Here is a 27,977-nt window from a genome sequence, read left to right on the forward strand (position 1 = left end):
ACACATTTTCTTCACATTTAGCTGCAAGACAAAGGATTGCTGCTCCTCACGTGATTTCACTTTTCATGGCCATTATAGCTGTATGTACAGCAAACTAGATTAAGACTACGGGTGGAAGAAGTACTCAGATCCTTTAGTAAAAGTAACAATAAAAAGCGTAACGATACTCAATTTCATTTCAGTTGAAGCGCCACATTCAAAATTGTACTTGCAAAGAGTAACTGTATTTGTAGTACCAAAAGACAAAGTTGGCAACTGTGTGTAGGCCATATGATTGGTAAAGGAAGGGTCCATAATATAACTACATTACATGGATATGTGTCTTATTCTGCTAAAAGTATAATGTGAAATAAATCTAGTGAAGTAAAACTTTGTCTCCCAAAGTGAAGTAGATCTCAAAAGTAGCGTAAGTAGAGCGTCTTACACGCTCAACGGGTGACAAAACGCCTCTGCTGGGGCGGTTTTATTCTGAAAAACCGACCGGATATTCTTTGAATTCCACTGGACTTGACAATAGTGGAGCCCGGGGTAGGACGATGGGAAGAGATCCTCTCAATGGACAGAGAACTGGTTTTGAATACTTTTCAAAGACACATGGAAACTAAAAGAGACGAAACAACCTCTTTGGATAAACTTCTGTGAGTGATGTCGAGTGTTTCACGCTGTTTTTTTGAGCATTTGCGGCACTCTTTGAGCTGAAAAGGTGTTGTTTTTGCACTTATTTCGCCCCCAGAGTAATTTCCTGTTGCTGCCTGGGAAACAGAGAATGGAAAGTCTACTCGCTCTTATTTGCTTCAGAATATAGTCCAAAGAACTTGGAAATGAAAGTGAGAGTTTTCAAAAGCCTGGTCGTTCCCCTCTGAAGTTAACCTGGGATGACTGCTGCCGCCTCCTGTGGAAAAGACAACACTCTGACTTGGACCCACGCTATGGGCAACAAAGAAAACCTCTCAACAACCGGGCAAGTTATTTAGTAACCAGCGAGCACACTCAGCATTTGAAATTAGTGGATTAGAAGAGTTGGAGGAAATGAACACCACGCCACGATGGGAAGGGAATTATAAATGAGTCGTTTGGCAAACAAAGAAGGGCACCTCTGTCGGACTGGATACCACCGAGCAAAGGGAAAGCCTTGCCGAGAAATGGAGGAGGAAGGCTCACTTGAACCGAACAAGATACTGGCAAAAGTCTCATTTCTGTCCGGCTCTCAGGTCACCGTTTTATAACAAAGCTACTCAGTATCAACCGCCCCTCTACCCCGTTTAAGTATCAAAACGCTCCTTTCCTTTGCCCAATGCTGCAGTGGTTTTCTACCCGTGTGTGAAAATGAGGGTGGATCTGTTGCAGTTGTTTGTGATTTTGCTGCTGAGTGGCGGCGGTTGCTCGGCGGCGGCGGCGGCGGTGGGATCATCTGATTGCAAATCATATGATGAACGCTCGAAAAGCGCTGGGAAGGTGGTCTGCAGCAACATGGACCTCCATCAGGTGTTACCCCCGGACTCCTTCCCCAACAAAACAGTCACGCTGTGAGTATAAAGAGAGATTCTTTTACACTGTAATCTAATCACCTCAAGCTGTTTTGACTCTAAATTTTGAATCTGTAAGGTTTATTCCCATGTTATTATCCACTGAACTACATTACCCATCTTCCCCACATGACCAACTTCTAAATAGTTTATTAGAGTCACTACAAGGACCTGTATGTTTTTTCTTGTACCTGATTGTTCTAAAGGAACAGCTTAGCCTGATTATTAATTGAGTAAATGTGAGATTCACTTCTACACAGTTATTCATAATTTAGAAGAAAATTCCAAATCAGCAAGTCTTTCAAAAGATATATATGGCATGACAAGCAGTACACTTAAGCTATACTTGTGTCTATCCCATGTCAGTCATACATCATTCTTTCACAGCTGTATACTGTAACAGTGTAAACCCAGTGTAACACTATCCCCCTGTCTTCCTGTGGTGCTGTGATTCATACACGGGAAGCTATTTTGGCTGCTAAACCAGCGCTCACGCAATTAACTTCTCTTACTATATCTCCAAGGCATTATGATAGATGTAAGGGCCCATAGGCTGTGAGTTTTTCTGCAGTATTGTTGATTGTCAACACACTGCAGTAGGCCTCACCAGCAGTCAGTGGTTTTAATACAGTTGTTAGTCTTTGTGTGGCCACTCTCATGACCCAAAAGGACAAAACAGACACACAAACACACATGCAAGCACAGACAGAAGTTGCTTAGCACAAGTAGATTTCCCTCACAAACCTTTCCATGACCCCATGGATTGAGGTCATTACATTTTTCTGCAGATTTCTGAGGTAATTAACATACTTTCAAGTTGTACCTGGTTTAATTAAATACAAGTTTTGATTTTGGTGTATTACTGTGTTTGAAAGGACACAACCGCTGACAATGGTAAAAAGGCAGAAATTCAAAGCTGTGTGTCCAGAGCACTTGTGCTTTGTGGTGGTGGTGAGCGATGAGGGAAATATGAGAATACCAGGGCAGGGTGCAGGAGTAGAAAGCAAATAATAGACTCCAGGGAAGGGAAGAAAGGGAGAGGATTGGCTGGTAAGTTCCGAGTTATAAGACCATTGCAGTGAGTTTGCATGTTTTAACCTGTAGACCACAGATCACATGCACATGACTTTGAAGCTCTGTCCAAAGTCATGGCTTTGTTAGATTTTTAAGTCTACTTTCATTTCATATTTGTTTCTAGTAACTTCAGGACAGTATAAATATAACATTTGCAGAGATTTGACACATGCTTGAGTTGGGTAATTGATGCGAGAAGTATTTCTTGTTTTATTTTGTTGTAGCATTGTAGCATGGGAATTGCAAGCACAAGCATATGTTGATGAAAAAAAGAAAAAAAAAGATAAGTGTGTTTCTGAAGGGGTTTGTTAAGCCTGGAGTTTGGGTTTCCATCTGCAGTCATTTTATCAGTTACTGAAACCAAAAAATCCAAATTAGGCAGTGTGGTGTAGCATGGGTGGAGCTGAACACCTGGCAACCATTCCACTGAGTGTTAGAACCCAATAGACCCTGTCAGTAAAACAAAGTATTTTTTTTTCTTACTTTGAATAATGATGAACAGTGCTCACCTTCCTTTTTTGGTCTTTAATAATCCCAGTGTCCTCTCAGATATTTGTAGAATTTGAAATATGCAGATCTCCTTTAGCTATGGTCAGCTCTAAAGTCATTTTTAAGGCCTTGCCTCTAGTCCTGGTGTTTGCCATTGTCTGTATGTTTTCAGTGAGCTTGGAGTCTGTCATCTTGTTCTGACAGTGATGGATTGGAGGCTGATCCAGGTTCCTCATGATCTGGCATCGAGCTTAAGCACTGTAGTGTGGAGGATAGCCTCCAAAGAAGACGAAGAAGAAAGATGTAATTAGAGAGCACAGAGTTGCAGTGCAGCTCTCAGGAATTTTCCTCCAGACTCCACTTTTGCATTTCTGGACATTTGTTTCATCCATTGTAGGAAAACAACAAAACAATCTCCTTAAATCGGAACCCTCCACACAATTCCCCCGTACACAAAAGTAGAGTTGAAACAGCAATTTATGTTCACTGTGGGTGCAGTTTTTGGGTGTTGATTTATAGACCTGTAAAATCGGTGATCCCTCTCACTACGTGTGGTGGTCCTGTTTTACGGCTCTCCCAGTGGCTTGTTGTGGGGTTGATCATGGTCTGGACGTAGCTGGTCTGGACTGCCTGGGTCTCAGCTGTTGTGAGAAACTTTTCACAGACTAGAAAATTACCAGCCATTATTTCTCCCTGTTAAACCAAAGCAGATCCCATCTAGTTTAGCTTATCTGGCAGTGAGTATTTTACGGAATATGGATTCATGCAACACTTTAAGGAGAAGGAAAATAATTTGTTTAATTTCAAGAAATTTAAAGACAGACTGTAGATGTAGACTGTAAAAGACAGTAAAATAACACCAAATGTCACATCTAACTTTTTCAGCTACTCAGTTTTAGGGTGATATTATTTCGCTTTCTTTCGATATGGACGACCTCCACAATGTGCGTTGCCACACCTTGTTGTATTTGTTAATTAAAGGCTTTGCCAGAAACTGCAGTAGAAGCGGGGTGTGATTAGAGACCCGTTCCATTTATCATACTTACTCCCCTTTCTTTGTACTCAAGATTTCCTGTTTTCCTCCTCAGGGGCTTACTGACAAATTAAAACTTTAATCCAGGCTTTTCAGAGAACATAAAAAAAAGATTTGAACCACAAGCACACTTCTTTGAGAATTTTCTCAACTACTGTGGTGAACTTATCGAACCAGTGGGATAATTGGTTTGACTACATGCCAGAAAATGTAGATACTTTCACATGATAGATCTTACGGTTTCCTTATCTTTTATTTTAACCATGCCTGCCTGTACATGAGCAATTACACAGCTAAATAGCTATTATTTTACCAAACCTAAATAACTGCTGCTATTAGTTTACCCTGAGTTTGAATGCATGTAGTTATTCAATGCAGTTCTGCTCTGAATGTGTCTATGTAGAGAAAAAAATGAGTAATGCATTCCCTGCATTTGTGCTCTCCAAATGATACCACATGCCTTTGTAATCCCAGAGGAAATGACACAAATGTGTTTACAGCTGGCCTATCCTCCCATGTCAGTGTAGGTTAAGAAGTGAGGGGTTGTATTTAACTTTTGCCTTACACGGAGGGATAAATCAGGTTGTGTTAGCAGCCTGTACGGGTGTGTGCATGAGCGTTTATTTCTGTGTAGCTGTTTAAGTTTCATCCTACATACCCACACAGGCCAGAAGTGACTATAGTTAAGATTTCTGTACTCACCCAGGTCATATTTCTTTACAGGGCTTGTTTAGTGTAATCAGAATCCATTCAGAGGTGCACCTGGGTCGGACAGTGCAAATAAGCGCACCTGGTTTTGGCTTGCACAGAGCAGCGCAGGATTAATGTCAGGAAGAAAGCAGGGATTTCCTCCCTTGCAGAAGGAAAGGCATACTGAGTTGATGACACCACGGAGTGCAGTAAAGTGTCTTGTTTTACAGCAGTGCAAGCTGGGAGTTTGGGTTATATTCTCATCTGGTTTCCTTTTGAGATTTCTGCTTCGTTCTGGTTTAAACTTGTGGAGCAGTTTCACTTTCAGATCTTAAAAATCAGTAAACAGAGACACAGTTTGGAATGTGTGATCAGTGCTTATGTCAATCATTTCATGTGTTTATTCTCCCCAGCATTAAAAACCCTACTATGTCATGCTGGGAGGCTTTGAAGTGCTTGTGTAACTAGAACACAGGTGCCTGCTGTCATGCATGTCCTAAGAGGATTTGTTTTTGTTGCTTCCCGGGCAAGCCATCGGTCTAAAGGAATGCTCCTGTGTTTTTCATAGTAGTTGTGCAGTGTTTGCCGAAGAAAGAAAAATCCCAAAGGCGAGGCACTGACAGCTGTGCATTTAGTCAGTTCACAGCCTTTCATTTCACAGATCTGTTGAGCTTTGACTTTGCCAAGTTGCCCCAAGTCTCAGTTAATCCCAGACAAGCAATTCAGTTTAGTTCGTAGACATGAGCTCAGGCTGTGTGATGCCTTCTGGTCTGTGTTCATTTTATTACTCATCTTCTTTTATTCCGGTGTTCGCATGGTGGGATCATTTGCCCATTCAGCCAGAGAGCTTTAAGGTGAATACCTTGCTCTAATGGTTTGGCAAGTCGGATGGTGAAAGCAGATATTGCGAGGCCTACGACTTACAAGAACGAAGGGCCAAAAAGAGCTTGTGTGACAAGTGCCCTTTTTAGCGCAAGTGAATTCCTGTAAAGGACTTGATATTACCTCAATCCAATCAAATACTTGGTGCAACATTTTCTACCCTTTTGTGCCTATTCTCTAAATAAATCCAAATAGTGCAGAAAGGGCTTGATAACCACAAGAATCACCTTGGCAAGCTGCAGCACCTCAGCCATTGGATCATTTCCTTTTTCCACCTGAGCTGAGGTCCATTTTTCCATCCACTATATTCAGAGGAAGTCACTCTAGAAGGATTTTTATGAGCTCAACTGCAGCCTGAAACTTATTTGAAAACCTGTTGAGGAGTTACAGCTCTTTGCTCTTGGGAGTTCTTTGTCTAAAAGCCTCCTGAGCATAAAGAAAGTATTGAGAGTGCACCAGTTAGCTCCGTCCTTAAAATGCTATGTGCCTGTGAGGGGAGTGTGCAGTGGCTGGCCATTTCTAGTCCTTCTCTGGATAATGTGCCTGCAGCCAGAGGCGTATGCTTTCGAAGGTGTATTTTCTCAAGTGAAAAAGAACTCCGGTCTACCTTCGAATGGTGTCATATTTACCCACTTTGAAGACAAAATGAAATCTAGGCCGGTACATTTTATATTACTCAAGAGTAGAAGTTCCAGGTTTCAGAGACAGTTTTTCCCTTAATGTCATAGAGATTTATAGCATCTGTATCAGGAGACAGGATGTGAGATTTAGTAGGATCCCCCGGCAGCTTGTTCCTGGCCCGAGCTCAAGCAGGTCTTATCTATGCATCAAGATAAGGGAGACTCCCCTCCTGTGTCGTTTGAGGCCTACCCTGAAGAAATTCCACGGATGGCTCTGTAGTCTGGAGACCTCAGGCCGACGTCCAGAGACAGACGGTGAGGAAGCAGACGGTCTAGTTCCAGACATCCTGAGGGCAGCGGAGATGCTGGTGATTAAATGGCCATGATCTCCATGCGAATTTGAGGCTTTGCTTTATGTATGTATGTATACAGTTTGTAAAGCAAGCTGTGGTATTGCTTTCTCACCAGTGTATGAGTGTAAAGAAGACTCAGTTTTGCAGCCAAAGCAGTTTCCAACATGCCGAGGTCACACTCCTGTCATGAGGATGAGGGGAGGGACGGAGCTAGTGAAATAGGGTAAAGCACGCAAAGAAGGGAGGGATGGAAAGAGGGCAAGAGAAGGGCTCATGACTCTCAGGAGAACTCTTGTTCACATATTTATTTTGATGACCTATCGAGTCACAAGGCCGGGAATGTGAATTTATGCAGCCACGCTCGATTGATTCCCAGGACACGTTGTTTTAAATTCGCAATCTACTCTGTAAACCTAATTATACAACTTTCCGTGAAGATTGAGGGCCTGTTCACGCTGTGCGCAACTTCAAATAACTTGACGTCAATGATGATGAGAGTCTACTTGTGATCACTCTGTGTCTTAACTGTTGCGCGTTTCCTGTTTGGCAAATGTTATGACTTGCCATACTTTCCTGACACAACGTTACATAATTTAGCAGCTTGCCTGCCCTCTTTGTACCTCTTGCTGACAATGCCCTATAAAAAGGATGTTGTCAATCAATATATAATGTTGTTTCTCTAGCTGAATTTTGTATATGTGATGAAGTTGAACATGCTACTTTAATATCTGGTGCATCTGTTCCTGAACATATTGAGCTTCTCCATAATGGTATTTACTGCAGTGCTGTTGTATTGTAAGGTGTTTTTGTCCATCCCTTAGAACCTCATTCCTGAATTCACAGAGCCCTCATGGTAAATGCATTCATTTGGTATGCCAGATATTCTTCAGTATAAATGAGATTTGTGACCACAATCTTGGAAGGCCCAGTGTTTCTGCCTATATCGTTAGATCATGTGTACATGGGCAGAGATAGAATTTGCAGTCTTATACATCAATGTGTTTTAACATCTGCCATTTCAGCATCCAGAAGGCTGCAGAACACAAGCGGTGTAACACAGGAACTGTTTGTGTGTGCTCACTCTCTCTCTCCCTGAGCGGCAGGGAGCCAAGCAGCAAATCTCCAATGAGTCTGCTCTGTCCAACCCTGTAATAAAACAACCCCTCAACACCCCATAATGACTCCAGTCTGGCCCTGGGTTGTGGGTGCCACTAGCATGTATGTCACCCACCACATCCCCTCCCTGCTGGCCAGAAACATATGCTAACCACAAGTCCCTGCTTGGGTTTTCTGCTGGGAGTTAACAGTGCTATTGATTTCCCAGATCCTCTGGGAGTAGTTTGGGAGAAAGTTTTGAACTCTCAGGGACACAGGCTACAGAAAGTGGAGCTTTAATTTGCAGCTTTGTATGCTGTGAGTCAGCTTGTGCTATGCACTGGGTATAAACTGGATAATAAAATCAGGTTTATTACTAAGGGAGGAAGCAATCAAGAATTCACACTTGGACTTGAAGGTTTTCTCAACTCTCCTGTATTTTGGTGGTGTTAAAGTAGAAATGATGACAGAGTTTCTTATATAAAAGTATGTGTATATTTGGGGATTTTTTTCTATTGTGCATGTTTGTTGCCTCATATTTTATTGTATGCAATCAGGTGTTAGCTGTAAGCATAATTTCTCTGTACACTCTGTAAAACTGAGCTATGTCTGAGTATGTAGACTTTGGATTTTTGTTTGTTTTGTTGTCCCTTCAGTAAAATACTCAATAAAAGCTCCTTTTATTTATGTAACCCTGATTAGAGATTTGGTTGCAGTGAACAAGCAGTAAACAGTAACAACCATGTGTTTGAACAAAAACATGGATTTCTTACAGTTAAAATACATTAACTTAATGTGTTGTTTATGAGAAAAAAATCTTCAAGTGCATCACCAGTGAGTCACTGCTGCTACAGATCAGAATATGATAAGTTTTAGTCAAAGAGGCTTCATAGAGAGATCACTCTGTATCTCGTTTTGGCTACCTGTATCAAGGGTGCTCAGATGCTGCCATTTTAACATGAAAGAAAACTCTCAGCTGAAGTTCAAGTTGTTTTCCTTCTGATCTTTTCCTGGCAGCGGGGAACATTATCTGACTGGAAGCTTGGTGTGGATAGAGGACAAAGAGTGAGGCTTAATATTGTTATCTGTGTGGCACGGTTCCACTTTATGTTGAAAAAGACCATTTGAATCCACTTTCACAATTTAATTAACATACATTCCTTGCTGATGTTTTGAGCACTGAGGCTGGTTTTCTATCTGCAAATTGTAATAATAATAATATCTGTATATTAAATTGGACTAAGATTGATAAATTGATAGATACTTTAGATAGCAACAATATTTAATACAAAACATCAAATAATTCATAAGAAATCTTGTGCAAGAAAAGACAATGCGCAGTGTATATTCCTAATTATGTTGTGTGCTGCATTTCTTTTCTGTTGCTTGGTATTTATATATATTTTTCTCCCCACAGAATTTTAAACAACAATAAGATTCAAGAACTGAGAAATGGATCCTTCTTTGGGTTGTCTACATTGGAAAAATTGTAAGTATTATTCCTCTTTTTGTCAGTGATTTGCATGAGCATAAAGCATATCAGTCATTTCTAAACTCACTCTTTAATTTGGCAGTTGAAATTGGTTCTTGGATTAAAATTCACACCCTACTAAAAGAAATAATCCTAGCTTTAAAAAGCTATCTTTTCCGCCTTGCAAAGCAGATATTTAGGCTGCACATATCCATGAAATATCATCAATGGGCTTGATGTTACAGTCAAATACCTTCACCACATTTCACATTATATCCAGCCGTGCATTAGCAGGGGCCATCCATCACTCCACAAGTGAAGCTTTGGCTTGTGGAGCAGGAGGTTTGTAAAACACACATTGGCCCCATGCCAGTGGAACATCCAGGTCATAGAAAATGAGAAGGCATCCACGGAGCACTTACCCTCAGTCAAGTATATCAGTCCATGGTGGAAGACTGGAGATGGTGCTAGAAAAGGCTAATTATAGGTATAGCCCCCAGGGTTGGTTGTTGTCTGCCTGGTGACATGCCCTCAACGTACAGCTGCTTGGGTATTCTGGGGATGGGGCCAACTTTTTTTTCACAAGGAGTAACTCATAGACAACCTGATTGCTCCCCCAAGATTTAGTAATGCTTGTATTTAATAAAGCCTGTGAAGTGCCTGCACTTTGTCTTGGAGAAGGAGAAACTGTGGCAAAGAGGTGAGAGGGGAAGGAAATAAGTTCTACATGGTGAAGACATTTATTGGAATATGTGTGTATGCTCTCTGGGGTTCCTTAAACAATGGAGAGACGTTGCCAATGCCATGTGACCCTGCCTTTGGAGATTAGATTGTCATCACTCGTGTTTCCTTCCTGAAGAGAATTCAAGAAAATGGCTCTGGGCCTGCACATATGGGCCATGGGTGATTTATCACTCTGGAATGGCTTCATGCAGATAAAATAACCAGACCATTAATGGCTGTGCTTTTACCCAAGGCTACAATAACACATGACTGCATTGATATGGAATTCTAAGGGCATGTCTCCCGTGACATTCTTCTCAGTCTGGTTAAAAAGACAAAGAATTGAGACAGTATATGAGGTCATATTGGCTGCATTTAGCCCTGTGATATCACTTTTAGAAAGAAGATTTAGATACAAATATTGGTTATTGATCACTGAATGATCAATGACTCTACATTGTCAGCAGCCAAGCTTGCAAAGTTTGATTTTATACATTATTGGTATAAAACGCCTGCAGTATTTCCTCTTTTCATTTTGTGTGTTGTGTAAAATTGTCCTGTGTGACTCTCTTAAGTTGACTACCACATTGATATGACTAGAAATGCCTAGATTGTTTATAGGTTTGCAGGAAAACCTCCCTGTGGGCTCAGATGGTAGTTTTTAGAGCACAGGCCTTCAGGATAAACACAAGGCCGTGTGCTGAATGTGTTAAAAAAAGATGCTTTGATCTGTGTCCACCGAGAAAGCCTTTAAGGCACTTATGTGCTTTGTCTGTGAATGGCCAGTTGATTTGGTTGTAAACTCTGTTCTGCCTATCGTTGCATCAATCCACAGGGCAGGTTTACCTCCAAAAGCAGCTCCCATTGTGCCTCACACAGACCCCACCCTACTTCTGCTCACTCTCAACCAGTGAAGCGAGGTTGCTAGATGGCTTGCTTGCTTTTGTCATTGTAATGAGGCCAAGCTAAGGCCAGAGGTGTCAACAGTGCGATTCCCACACACACACATACTCACTCTGCATGCTGAAGCCTCTCCCTCTCTGAAATGTTCTTATACCCTCCCTCCCACCTTCAATGCCAATCTCCCTCTTTTCTCCTCAAACTCTGGGAGAGGAAAAAAACATGCTGCATGAGTCTGTTTGAATGCACTGAGGCTCTCCATCTTCAACCCCTCCTTCCTTCCGCCCTCACAGCTTTTCTTTTTTTTTCTCTCCCTCTCTTAGTCCACAAAGAAACTCTCCCTCATTTGGATTGCCTATATGCAGTCATGAAGACTGAAACAGCAGCTGGCTGTGAAGGCCAGAAAGGGGTAGAGAATCGATTACGCCTATCTGGCACTCTGCGTGAAATTGCAAAGTAACTGTGGAGACCGCTGTGTTTTGTTGGGGCCAAAGGTGTCCCTGCTTGGAAATAAGCCACACAGAATCCCCATTATCACTCTCCTCATAGAAATAGAAGCCAAGCTAGGCGACTGTCACATGCTAATTCCTTGCTAAATCCGCTGCTGTGGAGGAATGCTTATTGTGGAAAACGAAGCAAGGATAACAGCTCTAGTGTGTAGTGTTTTCTGAAGAATTGATTGTTGTCTATTCACAAATGACACAATACTTGGGGAAGTAAGTGTGTAAGCAAGTCACACGTAAATATAAAGCTAGTTTGAAATGGATGTAGTGCTTTTACTTAGTGCACATTTGAAAGAAGGACACTTTTGACCAGACTCTAATTTGCTTAACCAGTGGGATCAAGGCAAGAACACAATCTTCTTTTAATAAATGAAAAGTTGAAGTCATAAGCAATTAAATGCACCCGTGTTCAATTCAATACACTCAGTAGTTTTGCTGCTACAGCCTTACTTGGTCTGGTATGACCCGGAGCTTGTTGTGGCTATTGTTAGCTAAGGTTAGCGAACTTTGTATAAATAGTATACTGTATATACTGTATACTATATATGTAGACAGACGTGTACCTTGAGGAGTTAGTTCGGACTTTGCCCCTCTTCTACACTGTGCTACTGTTTAACATTCAAATAATTTTATCACAAAATAAAAAGAGGTAAACACATGGCACCTCACCAGAAGATGTTTTTAGTGTTCTGCTTATTCCCACTCAAGTCAGAATGCCAATTAATGACTTTAAAGGATAAAGTTGGCATTATTCTGATACAAGAAAATCTTGGTAAATTAAGGGAATTTTACGGTGCTATTATCCTGTAATTGTGTCCTGTGGCCTCCAGAAGTTATACAGTCTCAGTTGGAGTTGGATTTTGCAGTGAACACAGTTAAGAACATCTCTTTTATGGGTTTTCTAGGGTGTATTATCTACTAACAAGGAGCCATCCATCATTCTATTCAACCAGAGGCTTGTTTAACGCTACCAGTTTTTCTCTCCTTAGTGAGAATGTCAGTCTCATGACAGGAACCCTCTGTGTGCTGTGTGTATGTGTGTGTGTATGTGTACATATATGTGTGTGTGTGTGTGTGTGTACATACATACATACACATATGTAACCCTCCTCTAGAAAATGATCCCAAACTTGGGAGGAGAGGAGTTCAATTAAATGTTATTCCATGCCAAACGTGCTGTAATTTTAATATGAACAACACCTTTGGAAAGAGTATGTGTGCCCCTAAAAAAAATGGCAGCAGCTGCAAAACCACCCCTCGGTTTGGCGCCAGTTCAGGAGCAGTTCTGGAACACTCTGGGAAATATTCAGCCAGCTATTTCAATTTTGGGCATGTTGAGAAAACCTGGCATTTTTCTCTGCAAATAGATTTAAAAGGTGCCAGGTCATGTGTGGTCAGCGGTCTCTGGATTGTGAAGTGCAGTTATGGGTGGTTATGCTTGGACTGCTTCTCTTTGACTCCCCATATTTTATTCACAAGTATTTTTGCTCTTAGTAGTAGTGGTTATTCCGGACAGATTTTCATGTTCAATAATGTGGCTGATATGTGATCTGTGAAGACCACTTGCAGATGTCATTCAGTAACTGTGTCCTCCTTTACATGTAATTCTCATTTTTGGCGAGCTTGAATGAGTATGATAATGTGTCGGAGTATCACCCATACTAACCCGTATAGCAGCATTGTTCTTTGTTAGTTGTTTCTAAGCTAGTTTTGTGGCTTGCACATCTGACCAGTGAGTCAAACAGCGAGTGAGTCGAACTAAACATGGATGCAGGAGATTGTGGCTCGTTGTTTTTGTGTCCTGCTTAGCTCCAACTACAACAACTGCATCTCCAAGCAAAGTTTACACAAAAATAAATGAGCTTTAGAAACAAGCAAATTAGTAGACTCAACATGTTTGTATACCCAGTACACACTCTAAAACTGGCTCTCACTGGTTATGAGGGTCGTGTTAGGATAAGTCCTACCCTCTCATTTTTCTCTCACCACTTGTGCTCAGAGTAACCAGCCCTGCTAGCTCACATCAAAAGCTTTGACAAGCAATAGATTTTTTGTCTAGGACCTATCAGTGACCACCTACCCACCTTCAGATGACAGCCCCCTGACATCAAACAGTCAGAATTACCCAGAGGCCCTTTGTGTGGGTTCAGGTGGTGACTGGAAAACCTCCCGAACCTCCACTGTAATGAGTGACTAGGCAGTGCCAGTGCAGGTGAGCACTGCAGGAATTCTGTGACCGCAAGAAAGCCTTTGAACCTCAATGGAGGAGTGTGTGTGTGTGTGTGTGTGTGTGTGTGTGTGTGTGTGTGTGTGTGTGTGTGCTGCTGTGCAGGAGGGTGTGTGAGCTACAGAGGTCCTTTAAAGCATCAGGTTGTCAGTGACTATGTAGTTGCTATGTAGTAATGATGGGTGGGTGGAGACCTTGATGTTTTCATTTTTGGTTAAAAATGCTTTTGCTAGATGTACTCACCTGTGTATTGTCCTGTGTATTAACCATATTATTATGGGTGTCAGTGCATTTATCATTATGGTAATCTTTTGCATGCCATGTTGATGTTTGCATACTGAAATGATCATTTCAAAAGACGGCAGCGTAGCCTGGGAGGGCTTGGTTTGCACAATACTGAGCCAGATCTGCTCATATTTCATAAGTCTTAAGTTCTAATTGTGAGTTACTGACAATCAGGTCAGCAAAGAAAAACAGTTGAGGCCATAATCTGTCTGAATTTATGGAAAGACATTCTGGTGACTCCAGATCATATTGGTGTTTTGTCAGCAAATATTTAAAAAAATGCTGGTCATAAACTTCCCACAGCCCACAGTGATGTTTTCAGATGTCTTGTTTTATCTGCTCAACACTCAAAGATATTTAGGTTACTATCAAAGAAGAGTAAGAAAAGAGAAGCTGGAAATTGTGATTATTTATTTTGCTTTTATTCTGCTTAAAATAATCTTTTGAATGAATAATTAATTAGCCATATTGTTCCAGTTTCATTATTTTGTTGCTGTTTGAATTGCTTATCACCTCCAATTCTTTTCTTTTTTCCCCCACAGGGACCTGCGGAGTAACACGATCAGTCGAATTGAACCAGGCGCTTTTCTTGGATTGCCAGCACTAAAAAGACTGTGAGTAGCATTGGGAGCTTCAGCAGCTTTTCTGTCTCTTTAATGTGGTTTCTGCAAGCGTGTGTATACCCGACATTCTCACATTTAGCTCCTCTGGGATTTCACTGAGGTGTCTTTTTATTATTATTGCAACCAAAAAATTTAATTTCCAGCCTTTTTTTTTTTTAGTTTGGAGTGCTTGCTTTAATTATTTGCCATATGAGAATAGTGGTTTATGAAAACTGTGACTGAGGAGATGGCTTTTATTCAGTGTTTGTTCTGTTAGACTTGTGATTATTTGCCTTTTTGAAATGTGGTTAAAGCCATTTTCTTTTGGTATTTTAAATTGGAAGAACTGTTGTGTTTTGCAAAATGTTGTAATTTGAAAGCTTTTAAAAATTCCACAGTTCCACAGTCAATGTAGTATCTCAGCGTTATTTGCAAGTGTTGTTTGTGATGGGATTTGGTGAGATCCCAACTAACTGCTTTCAGCAATGACTCTGTATTTAAAGCAGCTGTTGTTTTTTTTATCTATGCAATGCCCTGTGTATGATCTAACATGTCTAAAGTGTATCCAGTGTCCATAAGGGAACATGGTCAAGCAGCAGTCTATTTCTACTGCCTTGCTTTGTCTGGCCCTCTGCCAGAGACCGCTGCAGACGCCATGAGGCCTTATATACTTTCACACACTTGGACAAAACACTTGGAGGGGGATATGTAAACGTGTGTGGCGTCCATGAATATCATGTGAGGATAATTTTGATTGGCAGGGAATACATAAAGCTAGAGTCCATCTGGGATATGTGGTGTGTGAGTGTGGGAGGTCAGAGACTGTGTGCTTAAGTGTACAGTTGTGTGTGTGTGTGTGTGTGTGTGTGCATGAGAGAGAGCAAGAACACAGCATGAATTGGAATCACCCGACAGTACCCAGTCGCTGCCAACACAAACTTGAGCTTGGCTGCTGCTGCCGAGCAGCGAGAGCGAGACAGGAAGGCAGTCAGCTCTTTGGCTCGTACCCCGGCCTCATTCCCCCCTCCCCTCCTCCTCGATGCATATTCATGCCACACTCAGATGGATACATGCCCGCCTATATGTCCTCTGTATATTAAAATCTTTATCCCACACACAAGCTATTCAGAAAGACTTAACATATAACCGCACAGCGATCGGCAACTTCTCCTTCTTGTTCCAGAGGACAGTTTGGTTTTTGCCTAAGGCTAACAAACTTTAATTGGCCCCACCGCCCATCTCAGTTAATTTCAAAGGGTGGCTGTCACTCACTCGACTGTGAAAGGGAGGGAGCACAGAATGGAGAAGGCGAGCAAAGGAGGCTATGAGGTAGTGCTGGACCCTGGGAATGTAAACACAGAAGCCCTCCATCAAGTACTGGCATCTGCAGTTACACATCCACCCTGTTTTTCCCTAGTTTTTTGGAAAGTAGGAGTGGAATACATAAAGAGTTTTTCATGTCATTTATCTGACATAATGCTCCTCTACCTTTCTCTTTGGCCTTATCTTTGACTCTTATTTTTCCTCCATCTGTGTGTCCACCTCCCTCCTCAGTATTGCCTAATTAGTTTTCTTCTCATTTCAAGGCATGCCATTTGGAGGGCCTATTTATCTTATGCAGGTTGTCGTGGAGCAGTGACAGGGGCATTTAAAGAGAGGGCTGCAGAAGTTTGGGTAATATGGGTTCTACATATCAGGGCATTAGTCTTGTTGAATTAAATTATTACTATAATGAATAGTAGTTATAAATACCTGTAACGTTTTCAAATATTTCAATTTTAGGATAGGAGAAATGTCATTATCAAGTTCTAGAGATGAGACTTGCCTTTAAAGAACTCTCCATTCACTCCCTTACAACAGGACCAACATCTGATCTAGAAGTAGTCAGCTGGTCTCAGTTGTCTGGGTGTCTTTATTTGTGCTGGGAGCTCGAGTGTAAGGTGTTCTTTTGGTTACACCCTCAGGGGAAAGACAAGTGTCTCCCTTTACCTCACTTTCCACACAATTCACACACACCATTTCCACAGAGTTTGAGATGTTCTAATACATACAAACACCCCCTTCTCTCACAATATACAACACACTCAAACCCTATGGATTCCTCTGGCCTCAGCCCTCTTTACTCTGCATTCCACCAACAGCTGAACAGTCCCTGCTCCAGCCTAATCACATCGGGCTATTTTTGCTTCTGCTCTTTATATCATTCATAACAACTGAGTCACTGCACTGAAGCAGTCCTCTGTGCTGTTAATTTGCTACATGCCTGTGGATGAAAGACACATTTGAGATTAGTCTTTGGTGATGAAAACTAGTTGACTAGGAGAAGCAGATGCAAAGTAGAGACTTCAGTGAGTGATGGGTTCACAGCAAAACAAGAAAAATCACTGCAATGTGTATTAATTTGCATTGTTTTGAATGATGAATAATAAATAAAGACTCGTAACACAGCCAGAGTCAGTGAAAGTAATAACAGTGTTCACCATCTTGTCTTAAGTCCCTTGATGTAACTGTAACTCTAGTATTTGAATCCGGGCGATAAAGTGAGATGAAAGTATGCCTTAAGCTAGAGGAGCCCCCTCCCTCCATCCCTCCACTTCTCCTGTGTTATCCTTCCCCTGGCACACAATGCTCGCACAAATTGGCAAGCCCGCAGAAGGCGGCTTTTTCTTCTCTTCCAAGTGGAACTAATAACCTCACACTGTAAATTCCCCAGCTGGTACCTTAAGGACCAACACCAATAATTACATAAATGCTCGGATGTTAGCATACGCCTGACAGTAATTTTCCAGGTATCACTTTGTGTCAGTATCGCATTCCGCGAGCACCCCAGGATACAGTTTAGTTAGTGGTTTGAGGTGAAGATCTGTCTTCCCTCTCAGGCTCTTGTTTCTTTTCTCTGCACTTTTCAGTGATTCGATCATTCACAGAGGGATATGTGTTACAGCAACTGTCAAGGTGCTTTTCCTTTGAACCTTGGAGTCACTATAACTGATTGCTTTAAACGTTATCTATCTGAGAATTCAAATATGCTCTGCTATCATACTTACTCTTAAGAGCCTAAAATGAGTTTTTGGGGGGGGGGGGGTTAAAAACATGTTACAACTTATCAAAGCTATTAAGGTTTAGCTTTCAGCAATTTGAAGGTGCACTAAGCAATATTTCTTGTCAAGATGATATCAAATGACTACATGTAACATGAAAGGAATCACTTGTAGTGACAGACCTATAGTCAGTTATCATCTCTCTCTGTAGTTCAAAAAACTCTTGGACTGTTTTAGAACCTTTCAGCTCATTGTTTTGGTTTTACAGCCCCCATCTTTGCTGTTTTGGTTCACTGTTACTGCTCCCATCAACTTTGTCAGTTCATTCTGGTTTTAAACTGACATTCAAATAAAATCTTTTTAGAAAACATATCATTTTGTTGAATGACTACCTGAATGTTTTGTACATTTCTTTGTTAATAAAAACAAAAAGGAGACTATGCAGCATTTTACAATTTAAAGAGAAGCTAAGTTTAAAGAATTGACATGATTTCTTGCTTTCTTGCTGAAATGTTTCCCCTCTTATTTTTTATTGTGTTAATCAAAACCATTTTTGCGGGTATAGGGGTCCCAAATCATAAGTGGAGTGATCAGAGGATGCAGTACTAAAGTTGACCTAGAGCTCCCAGTAAATATTTCTCCTTTGCTGCCATTCTGTTTCATGTTTGCACACGGGGTGTAATTCACAGAGGAAAAGATCAGTCTTTTCCATGTTGGATCCTTTTGCTGGGCGTCAGGAGTCTGAGACACCTCTATCTGATGTTCGCCAGAGACATCATGTCAGGTCACATCCAGAGGAGAAACACACACTTTTGACGTGCTTGACATTAATCACAGATGATTAATCACCACCCAGAGTGTTACTCTGTCTTTGATGTGTAGGTTCCCCTGGAGGCCCACACAGACATTATCTAAAATCACCTTGAAAGTTGTAAACCTGTCAGCTGAGTGTTTGGGCTTTTTGCCTCAACCTGCCTCTGTTAAACTTGGCTTTAAATAACAAAAACTGCTATTTTTCATCTCAGCGACTTAAACATTTTTCCATTTACCCATTTTTCTCATAATATGATCTGATTTTTCGGGGCTTATCTTGTTGTAAAACATTTCCAGACTTGATATGACTTACTAATTGCTGGTGTTTTAGACATTATAGCTGTCATGTTGTGTTACTTCTGAAATGTGGAAGAAATAAACCAGAAGCCTTTTTTTCCCTGTGCGTTACAGAGACTTGTCCAACAACAGTATTGGCTGTCTGAACGTTGACATCTTCAAGGGCCTCACCAGTCTGATCAGACTGTAAGTCATTAGTATTAGTACATAATATAATCATTCCTTTGGCATAAAGGATCATTGTTTTTCTTTTTTTTCTCTCTTTTTCCAGAAACCTTTCAGGGAACATGTTCTCTTCATTGGCTCAGGGGACATTTGATAGCTTGGTGTCTCTGAAATCACTGTAAGTATGATAAGGAGCCAGGTTCTTGCTGTGTACAAAAATCACACACAGGCCTCAGCGTGATTGGGACATCTGTATATTTAGCATGCACGCTTAATGCAATTAAAACTGTGTTTAAGTAATAAAATATGACAGCAGAATTAGGGCTTTCCATCAGGCAAATGGCTGTTTGTCAATCACTTAAATTTGTGTGTGTTTCTATACATCCGCAGGGAGTTTCAGACACCTTACTTGCTGTGCGACTGCAACCTTCTGTGGCTGCTGCGCTGGATCAAAGAGAGGAACATTGCAGTCAAGAACACCAAGTGCTCCTATCCCCAGTCTCTTCAGGGTCAGCTCATTACCTCCATCAGGCCAGAGCTCCTCACCTGTGGTAGGGACACACACATACACACACACCCCCGAACAACACAGAAACATACTTTTGCACACACATACATACACAGGCCCAACACAGCTTAAAGGTGTCCCTCTGAAACACAATCATTCATCATTTCAGAGACACTATCTGATGTGTCGTTCCGTTTCAGACATTTTGAAAGGTTGAAATAAGTCGTGTTGAGTACTTACACAGATTGTGGTGTCAAAATGTTGCACTGTCTCTTTAATTTCTCTGTTTTGGTATCAGTGAGGCTGGTGTCTGGGGATCAGGGGCTTGTGCAATGACACGAATGATAAGAGAAGGGCTGCCCAGGCCAGAGCTGCCTTTGTTTGTACTTGCTCACGTCTTATCAGTTTGGCACTCACCACAGTGAGGAATTATGAAATACATTGCAGAGATCTAGCAGGGACCAGTGGCCTGACATGAATGACAAATAGCACTTAAGAATTCAAGACACTGTTTTAGCTTCCTTCCACTGTTTTAGTGTCCAAAAAGGGCCACGTCTGAAACAAAACAGCACTGTATCTGGAATAAATCGCAGTGACAAATGTGAACCAGATAACAATCATTTTTCTGTGAGAAATGACTGACTGACTCTCTTCCCTAAATTGTGTCTGGTTCCCTCAGATGCTCCACTCGAGCTGCCCTCCTTCCAGCTGACTCCGTCCCAGCGTCAGGTCGTCTTTCAGGGGGACAGCCTGCCGTTCCAGTGTCAGGCCTCCTTCGTGGCTGAGGACATGCAGGTGCTGTGGTACCAGAACGGCCGCATGGTCAAGCCCGACGCTGCCCAGGGCATCTTCATCGAAAAGCGCATGGTGCAGAACTGCTCCCTGATTGCTAGGTATGACAATGTTTATATAAACCTTAAGTGGGGAGAGCAGTGTCTGAATTTCCCTAAATAATGCCAGTGATCACAAACAGTAGCGTCTTGGCAGTTCAGTTTATTTTCACAAGGCAATCTCATTATATAACTGACATTATATTATGCAACACCATTTTCTGTGGAGGGCTAGAGCTACAACTAAATTTCCCTTTTGGATAAAGAAAGTCTCTCTGTCCAGCTTTTTGTGTTCTTGAGTTTCCCTGAGGTTTCCCTCATGTTTCCCGTCAGTGCATTGACCATCTCAAATATCCAGCCTGGTTTTACTGGGAACTGGGAGTGCCGGGTCCGGACGAGCAGGGGAAACACCACCAGGACTGTGCATATTGTGGTTTTGGAGAGTTCAGCCAAGTACTGTGCTCCTGAACGCATTTCCAACAACAAGGGAGAGTTCAGGTTGGTGTAAACACACACAACCAGACACAGTCATTCAATTATTATGAGTCATTTTAAGAATTGAGTGCAAGTCTTTCCTATGTAAAAGCCTGAATTTTACATTAGATTGGCTGTTGACATACTGTAGCTCTTTATGTAGTTAGAGCCTGGTTTACTGACCTTGTAATTCTCCAAAGAATACATAGATCCATTCTCACAAAGCGACTACATATATATATGTATGTATGTGTGTATATAAAGTATGATCCAGTACATTCAAGTGTTACATACAGCAAAATGTTTCCTTGCTGACAGCACTGTGGCCCCCCCTTGTGGTTAAACATATAAATTACTTCATGGCTTTAGCCGTAGTTATTACATTACTGTGTTACTAGTGGTGTTACACACATTACAGCTCACACTGACACAAAGTTAACAGAAAGTAAAGACATTGTGTGAATTAATCAAGGATGGAAGCAGCAGGTCTGATTTTCTCTGGCTTCCTCCAGATGGCCACGCACCCTGGCAGGAATCAGAGCCTACCTCCCCTGCAACAGACTGCCATCAAGCGCAGGCACCTACTCGGGCAGCGCAGGTGAAGAACAGCGGGCGTGGCGCTACTGCGACCGAGAGGGGCTATGGGCGGAGGAGGACTACTCCCGCTGCCAGTTCCAGAAGGATGTCACTAGATTTCTCTATGTCATCAACCAGGTCTGTAGCTGGTTGGTCAGCTTGTAATTTTCTGACCTGGAACTCTTCATTGTCTTTTCCCCTTTCTGTCGGAGTTTCCTTCACACCAATGCACTCTCATATGTTTTGCTCTTCTTTGAATAGAGAAGCAAGCTGTCCCTAACTGCAAACCTGACATACAAGCCTCATTTTTCTCTCTATCTTCCTGCTAGATGCCTCTAAACGAGAGCAATGTGGTTCCCAGGGCTCGGCGTCTCTTGGTCTACACGATCGATGCTGCTAACTTCTCAGACAAGATGGATATTATCTTTGTGGCTGAAATGATCGAGAAGTTTGGGAAGTTTGTCGAGAAGTTTAAAGACGTAAGTAACGCAACAGTGCTGCCTTTGCTTTTTTCCCTCACATTTCCAATCCAACTCCAAAACAAAACTCTGAATAAACTGACAAAACTTATCTAAAAACTTTTTACGAGCTTACACTGACAGCACAACGTGATGCATTCATTCTGCGTATTATCTTGTCCAAGGACAAATAGATTAATGCTGAACAGCTGTTTGTTGTCATGTTGTTAAATGAGAAAGGATGTCTTGTCACAACTTTCGGCACAGCTGTAGGCCAGCAAATTCAAACAAAGCTAAGTTGTCAAAGTAAAGAAGTTCCTGGCATGCTGTAAATGCTGTGGGCAAGTAGCACTAGAATTTTAAAGCGTATTAAAGGTTCATAGGGCAACACCATGCTTGAAATGTGTTTCCAATAGTCATTTAACTACAGCAAGAGCCATGTCAGGCATCTCCCTCAAGCATGTGTTTAGTGCTGTTTGATATAAACAAGATGCTGGCACACAGTCACATTTCTTATGTTTCCAGTCAAGTAATTTATAGTATGTCATGTTGAGCTGCTGCTAAGTCAGTGTTTGTGGTTGACAGAAGTGATAATTACAGTGTGTTTTCCAAGTCAGTGCTATTGATTGTTTTTTATTTATTTTGTGCTATCTTGGATGCATTTTGCACGTGTGAGTGTTCACTTGTGTCTACCCCTTTGTTGTCTCCCAGCTAGGTGAGGTGATGGTGAGCATGGCCAGTAATTTGATGCTGGCCGACGAGAGGGTGCTGTGGATGGCTCAGCGTGAAGCCATGGCCTGCTCCCGCATCATCGCCTGCCTCCAGAAGATCGCCGTCTACCGTCTGGCAACAGCGCAAGCCTTCTCCCTGGTTAGTCTCATCAATAATTTTACGTCAAGTCGTGCTGTAAATGTTTTGTTTTATGAGGACTTGTCGTAATTCACTGTTCCTGTCGTCCTTCCAGACATCCCCCAACATAGCGCTGGAGGCCCACACTGTCAGGGCCAACGACTGGAACGGCATGACCTGCATGTTGTTCCAGAGGCCCAGCCCAGAGCGGACACCCAGCCAGGACCGCCAGCTCACCTTCAAATGCAACACCACCAGCTCCTTCTCCAGCATCCTCCACAAGGTCAGCTCCTAACAGAGATAATTACAATTTGTTAGCAGGGTGAGGTTCTATGGTGGGGGTTTGCATTTGATTGCAGCAGAAGTACATAAAACAAAATCCACCTGCTTACCATAATCACAACAAAACTATATAAAATAAATGCATAATATTATAAATATAAAATGGTTGGTTTTTCCCTTCACTGTGTCTTCTGTCCCTTTAGAGCACTGTTGTGGAGGCTTCCCTGCAGCTTCCTCAGTCTCTCTTTACCCAGGCTGCAGTCCCTGGGCAGGCAGAGGACACTGTCTACAAGCTCCACCTACTGGGCTTCCGCAATGGCAAGTTTTTTCCCTCCACTGGCAACTCCTCCCAACTGGCTGATGGAGGGAAGAGGAGGAGTGTGGCTACCCCTGTCATCATGGCCAAGATTGGTGAGTCCCAAGAAGTAGCCACTCCGCTCAATTAAGACACATTATCGCACCATAAAATGAAAACACGAGCAGTTTTTCAGTTTCTGATACATCTGTCTGTGTCGTCGATCAGAGGGGATGTCCCTGCATGTCCTGCGGACCCCCGTTAACATCACCCTGCGGCGGTTTGCCCGCGGGTCGGATGCCGTGTCTGCCTGCTGGAACCTCAGCCTGGTGGGAGGTCAGGGGGGATGGCAGAGCGACGGCTGCCGCATCCTGGGCCATCACGACAACTTCACCACCATATCCTGCAACTCTCTCGGGAACTATGGCCTGCTCATGGTAGGACAATCCTTCTCATCATCATGTGTTCATTGGGGATATTTGGGGAGTAGAGTAAAGCAGCAGTTAGGCCTGGCCTGTAGTATTAATTTAAATTATGATGAATATCTGTTGGTGTGTTTTGTTATATTGTGTACTTTGTAGTGGTCTATATGCATTAGATTGATGGGTTTGGACTTATATTGATGTGACATCTGTGTTGCAGGATCTCAGCAGTGTGGAGTATTTCTCTCCAGGGATCCAGCCCCTGCACCCAGTCATCTACGCCACTACTATCATACTCCTTCTCTGTCTGCTCACCATTATTGTTAGCTACATCTACCATCACAGGTAAGAGTTTTTAACTGCTGCTATGTCATTTATGTTTTCCTGGTTATTCATTTTTACTACACAGCAGGATTTATTGTTTTTTTACCTCCATTAATTTCTACTCAGCAGACTACAAACACTTCCCTTTTCTAATTAGAAATGTAAATTACAAAAGTAATGTAAACCTTTCCATATTAATGCTGTGCTGTATTGTCTGTCCGTTACTCCCAGGTCTGTCCGTGTGAGCCGCAAATTTTGGCACATGTTGGTCAACCTCTGTTTCCACATCTCCCTCACCTGCGGGGTCTTTGTAGGCGGCATCAATCAGACACGCTACGCAAGCGTCTGCCAGGCAGTGAGTATACACCGCCTGCACACCTCCAATACTCCTGCTGTGTCTGCTCTCCCCCTCCAAACGTAAAAGTCAGCAGTCAAAAAATGAACAAGCACCTCAGATGTTTTCAAGGGGAAAAAAGTTGAAAAAAGTTGCCCTCGGCTAAGTTCACTCCACTCATGAAACTGGTGGAAACACAGTAAAAGATACATACAAAGATACAGTAGAATGTTTCCATAGCTAGAGGCGATCCCACACTTCCCCTCATGGTGTGTGGTGTACTGAGACACATTACTTATTCAGTTTTCATTGCACAAAGTACCTGGATGAAAAATTTTGGCAGAGAACTTTTTGTTTATTTATTTTATCCCCTCTGGCATAAAGTAATGTCTCATAAGGTGATTTTTCAACTCGGGCTGATGATGACATACTCAGTAAATTGCTTAAGGATCACCCTGCCATTTAAAATACTCCTCTGTTCTGCATTCCAACATTAATATTTTTATCGGTGAACACATACAACACAGCGGGAGCATTTAATCATTCTTACATAGGAGACTAATTGCATCTCATTTATGTATGTCATACACATAATGGTCCAATCTCTCCTAGGTGGGGATCTTGCTGCACTATTCTACTCTGGCTACAGCTCTGTGGGTAGGCGTGACTGCACGCAACATCTACAAACAGGTCACACGCAAGGCCAAGCGCTATGAGGAGCTGGACGAGCCTCCGCCGCCACCACGGCCTATGCTGAGGTATGACTCCACCACCCTTATATTACAGCACAGAGGTTGGTTAATTATGGCTTTTTCAGTCTTCACTTGCTACTGTCTATTCCTGTACTTATGTGGTTCTTGTAATCACGTCCCACCATTTGTAATGCCAATATACAGCAGATGACACTGTAGATTCTAACTGTTTTTGACGTAATAAGGTAGTGTCTGGTCCATTTTCTTCACACACGAGACACCTATCTTTATCGTTATTAGCGAGTTAAGACAGAACAGGCAACATCTGTTGTTTTAAGTGGCCATGTTTGTTAATGAAACAGCCACAAGGTGTCAGTCTAGAGACCTAAAATGCCATTGGACCTCTGTGTCCAGTTCGCGCCCATATTGCAAACAGGACTGAAGCAGAACCTCTCTGTGCTTTCTCCAAAAGGTTCTACTTAATCGGTGGAGGGATACCCATCATTGTGTGTGGGATCACTGCGGCAGCTAACATCAAAAACTATGGAAGCCGGACCAATGCACCATAGTAAGTAGTTCCTGTATAGAAAGCAATTAAACTTCCTATTCCTCAGTTTGTGCTCATGGAAATGCTGTGTCATTTTATCAGGACAATAGTGTTTAATAAGGAAGCATCCAAGCCCATGAGATCTCTTACAGTCTGTCCTCAGGAGGAACTGGCTCAGTTATCGACGGGCCAGACCACATTGCTTTAGTAAATAATGGATATTTTTATGAGGGTAGGAAAAGTTTATTCCCTGAAGTTCTGATTATGGAGGCCTATTAATGGTATGTGCATCCAAGCAACAAGCAACTGCTGCCTGTTTAGAGCAAGCTACCGCCACCCCCCGCCCCCCTCTCTACAGTGGCAGCTGTTTAGATTGTGCAATGTGGCTGACTAATTGAGAAATCTGGACCCGTATCTGTCTGAAGTCTTTGGAGTTTAATTAATTTCTTGCAAGCAAGATGAGTCCAGCCTGTGTTATTAAATGTAATGGGACAGTAACTGTAAAAATTAGATGCAAAAGTTTTTCAAGAGTCAGTTTGAGTTTTGAAGTAAATAATTATAGTGTCAGATTAAGATGAGGAGATGAAGTATTGTTTTAATGAGCACTGTTGGCGATTTTACTGTTTGGAGGTGCTATGTAATTTCAAGTTACTGCTAAAAGATGACCTTGATATAATTGGGAAAAAAACTCTAAAAGAATCTTAAACATCACATCTGTTACCTTACTGTATTTGAAATGTTTGATTGGTCTTGTCTGTCTATCCCTGTCTAGTTGCTGGATGGCATGGGAGCCCAGTATCGGGGCTTTTTATGGCCCAGTAGGATTCATCATTTTTGTGGACTGCATGTACTTCCTCAGCATCCTGCTCCAGCTGCGGCGCCACCCTGAGCGTCGCTATGAGCTCAAGGAGCCGACCGAAGAGCAGCAGCACCTGGCTTCGGCCATCACAGAGGCCGGACCAGATGGTCCCCGCGGCCACTCCCATCCCCTCGCTCTCCAGCTCCAGGCTCACGAGGCGTCGTCCTCCGTGATGTCCGCACCCCACACGGTGCCTCTGTCCGCCCTGGAGAATGAGCACACCTTTTCTGCCCAGTTGATGGGTGCAGCAGGGGCGTTGGGACTGTACGCGGCCCTCTGGGTGTTCGGTGCCATGGCCGTATCGCAGGACCACCCCTACGACTTGGCTTTTACGTGCTTGTTTGGGGTGGCCGCGCTGGCACTTGGGGCGTTCATGGTAGCGCATCACTGCGTCAACAGACAGGATATGAGGCGCTATTGGTCCCAGGTGTGTTGCTCTGGGAGGCGAGCCTACTCCACACAGGAGGATGTCCTTCTGCCTCAGCCAGATGTGGCAATGACATCCACAGCAGGATCTGCTAATAAGGCAGATGGGGAGTCAACAAAGTGTGGCCACAGCAGTGCAGACTCTTCCTACACAAATAAGAGTGCCCCAAGCATGCGCAACTCCGCCCATGGCAGCAAGCTGACCAACCTGCACGCCGAGGCAGCTCTGTGCAAGTCCGCCTCAGCACCGGTGACAGCCAACGGTGCAGCCGTTCTGGACAACAGCCTGACTGAGCATTCACTAGACAATGAAATTAAAATGCACGTAGCACCAGTTGAGGTGCAGTTCCGCCCAATGAACAACATCAACAATCCAGCAGCTGCCACCAACGGACACACAAGCAGGCATCACAAAAACAGAGCACGAGCACACAGAGCAAGCCGCCTGACCGTATTGCGAGAGTACGCCTACGACGTGCCCACCAGCGTGGAGGGCAGCGTGCAGAGCGCCCCCCACAGGCGGCACCACCATTATGACATAGCAGCACGCAACAGTCGACGGGCAGCCTACATGGCTTACAGGGAGCGGCACCAGAGCCAGCTGCAGCAGGACAGCAGCGACAGCGGGACCCTGCCGCGACGCTCCCGCTACTCGGATAAAGGAGGTGGCGGTACCTTGGGGAACGGGACTGTGGTGACTGTAGAGACCGAGAGGGTCGCTACTACCGTGGCGTCAAGCTCAAGTAAAGACTCTGGTCCTGTCAAGCAGGCCAGCAGCAACACAGAATTAGAAAACCAAGCCAAGTCATATGGGCTCAACCTTGTCACTCAAAATGGTGGCACACTTAAAGAAAATGGACAAGCAGTGCCTTTAATTAACACAGAGAGTGCAGCCAGTATAAAGACTGGGTTGTGGAAACATGAAACTACTGTGTAGCGATGGTTTCCGTCCCAAAGACTGCATAGTGATATGCTCTCATCTTTAAACTGTGAAATAAAAATTTTTTTGTTTGTTTTTCGATTGTACATTTCTTTCTTGGAAAAAGAGTCCTTTGAAAATAATTATTGGAAAAAAAACTAGACACATTTTTGCCACTGAACTGTCTTTGTAGATATGTTTTTGTAAATGGTCTATTTTTATAACTTTTAATCCAATTCCTTTATTCCATTTGACAGTTCTGTAAATGAAACTGCATGGTCTGAGCTGTGGCCCTGTGCATACCCTTACCTCAGGGCTTTAATTTTTTTTTTTTTTTCTTTTTTTCTTTGTCCCAACAATAATAAAACAAAAGTTCCATTTTACCTAATTGAA

General features: G+C 42.7%; 2 protein-coding genes across 3 annotated transcripts in view; one reads left to right on the forward strand and one right to left on the reverse strand.

Moving 5' to 3' along the window:
* rpl34 (ribosomal protein L34) overlaps nucleotides 1-27,977 on the reverse strand; it is a 750,063-nt gene that overhangs the window by 491,920 nt on the left and 230,166 nt on the right. The window lies entirely within an intron of this gene.
* adgra3 (adhesion G protein-coupled receptor A3) lies at nucleotides 494-27,967 on the forward strand. 2 transcript variants are annotated; one of them, XM_018690374.2, is made up of 20 exons: nucleotides 501-638; nucleotides 734-1,526; nucleotides 9,180-9,251; nucleotides 14,414-14,485; nucleotides 18,739-18,810; nucleotides 18,896-18,967; nucleotides 19,180-19,340; nucleotides 19,977-20,190; nucleotides 20,461-20,625; nucleotides 21,114-21,315; nucleotides 21,507-21,656; nucleotides 22,347-22,505; nucleotides 22,600-22,767; nucleotides 22,970-23,177; nucleotides 23,290-23,498; nucleotides 23,704-23,828; nucleotides 24,039-24,162; nucleotides 24,754-24,899; nucleotides 25,306-25,401; nucleotides 26,153-27,967. In XM_018690374.2, exons 2-20 carry the CDS (start codon nucleotides 1,327-1,329, stop codon nucleotides 27,600-27,602), a joined length of 4,065 nt encoding a protein of 1,354 aa, XP_018545890.1. In that variant the 5' UTR covers nucleotides 501-638; nucleotides 734-1,326; the 3' UTR covers nucleotides 27,603-27,967. The 2 variants fall into 2 exon arrangements, with proteins under 2 accessions (XP_050932160.1, XP_018545890.1); XM_051076203.1 differs by having other exon boundaries at nucleotides 494-1,526.

This window comes from Lates calcarifer, linkage group LG15 (assembly GCF_001640805.2).
Source record: "Lates calcarifer isolate ASB-BC8 linkage group LG15, TLL_Latcal_v3, whole genome shotgun sequence".
Taxonomy (NCBI): Eukaryota; Metazoa; Chordata; class Actinopteri; family Centropomidae; genus Lates; species Lates calcarifer.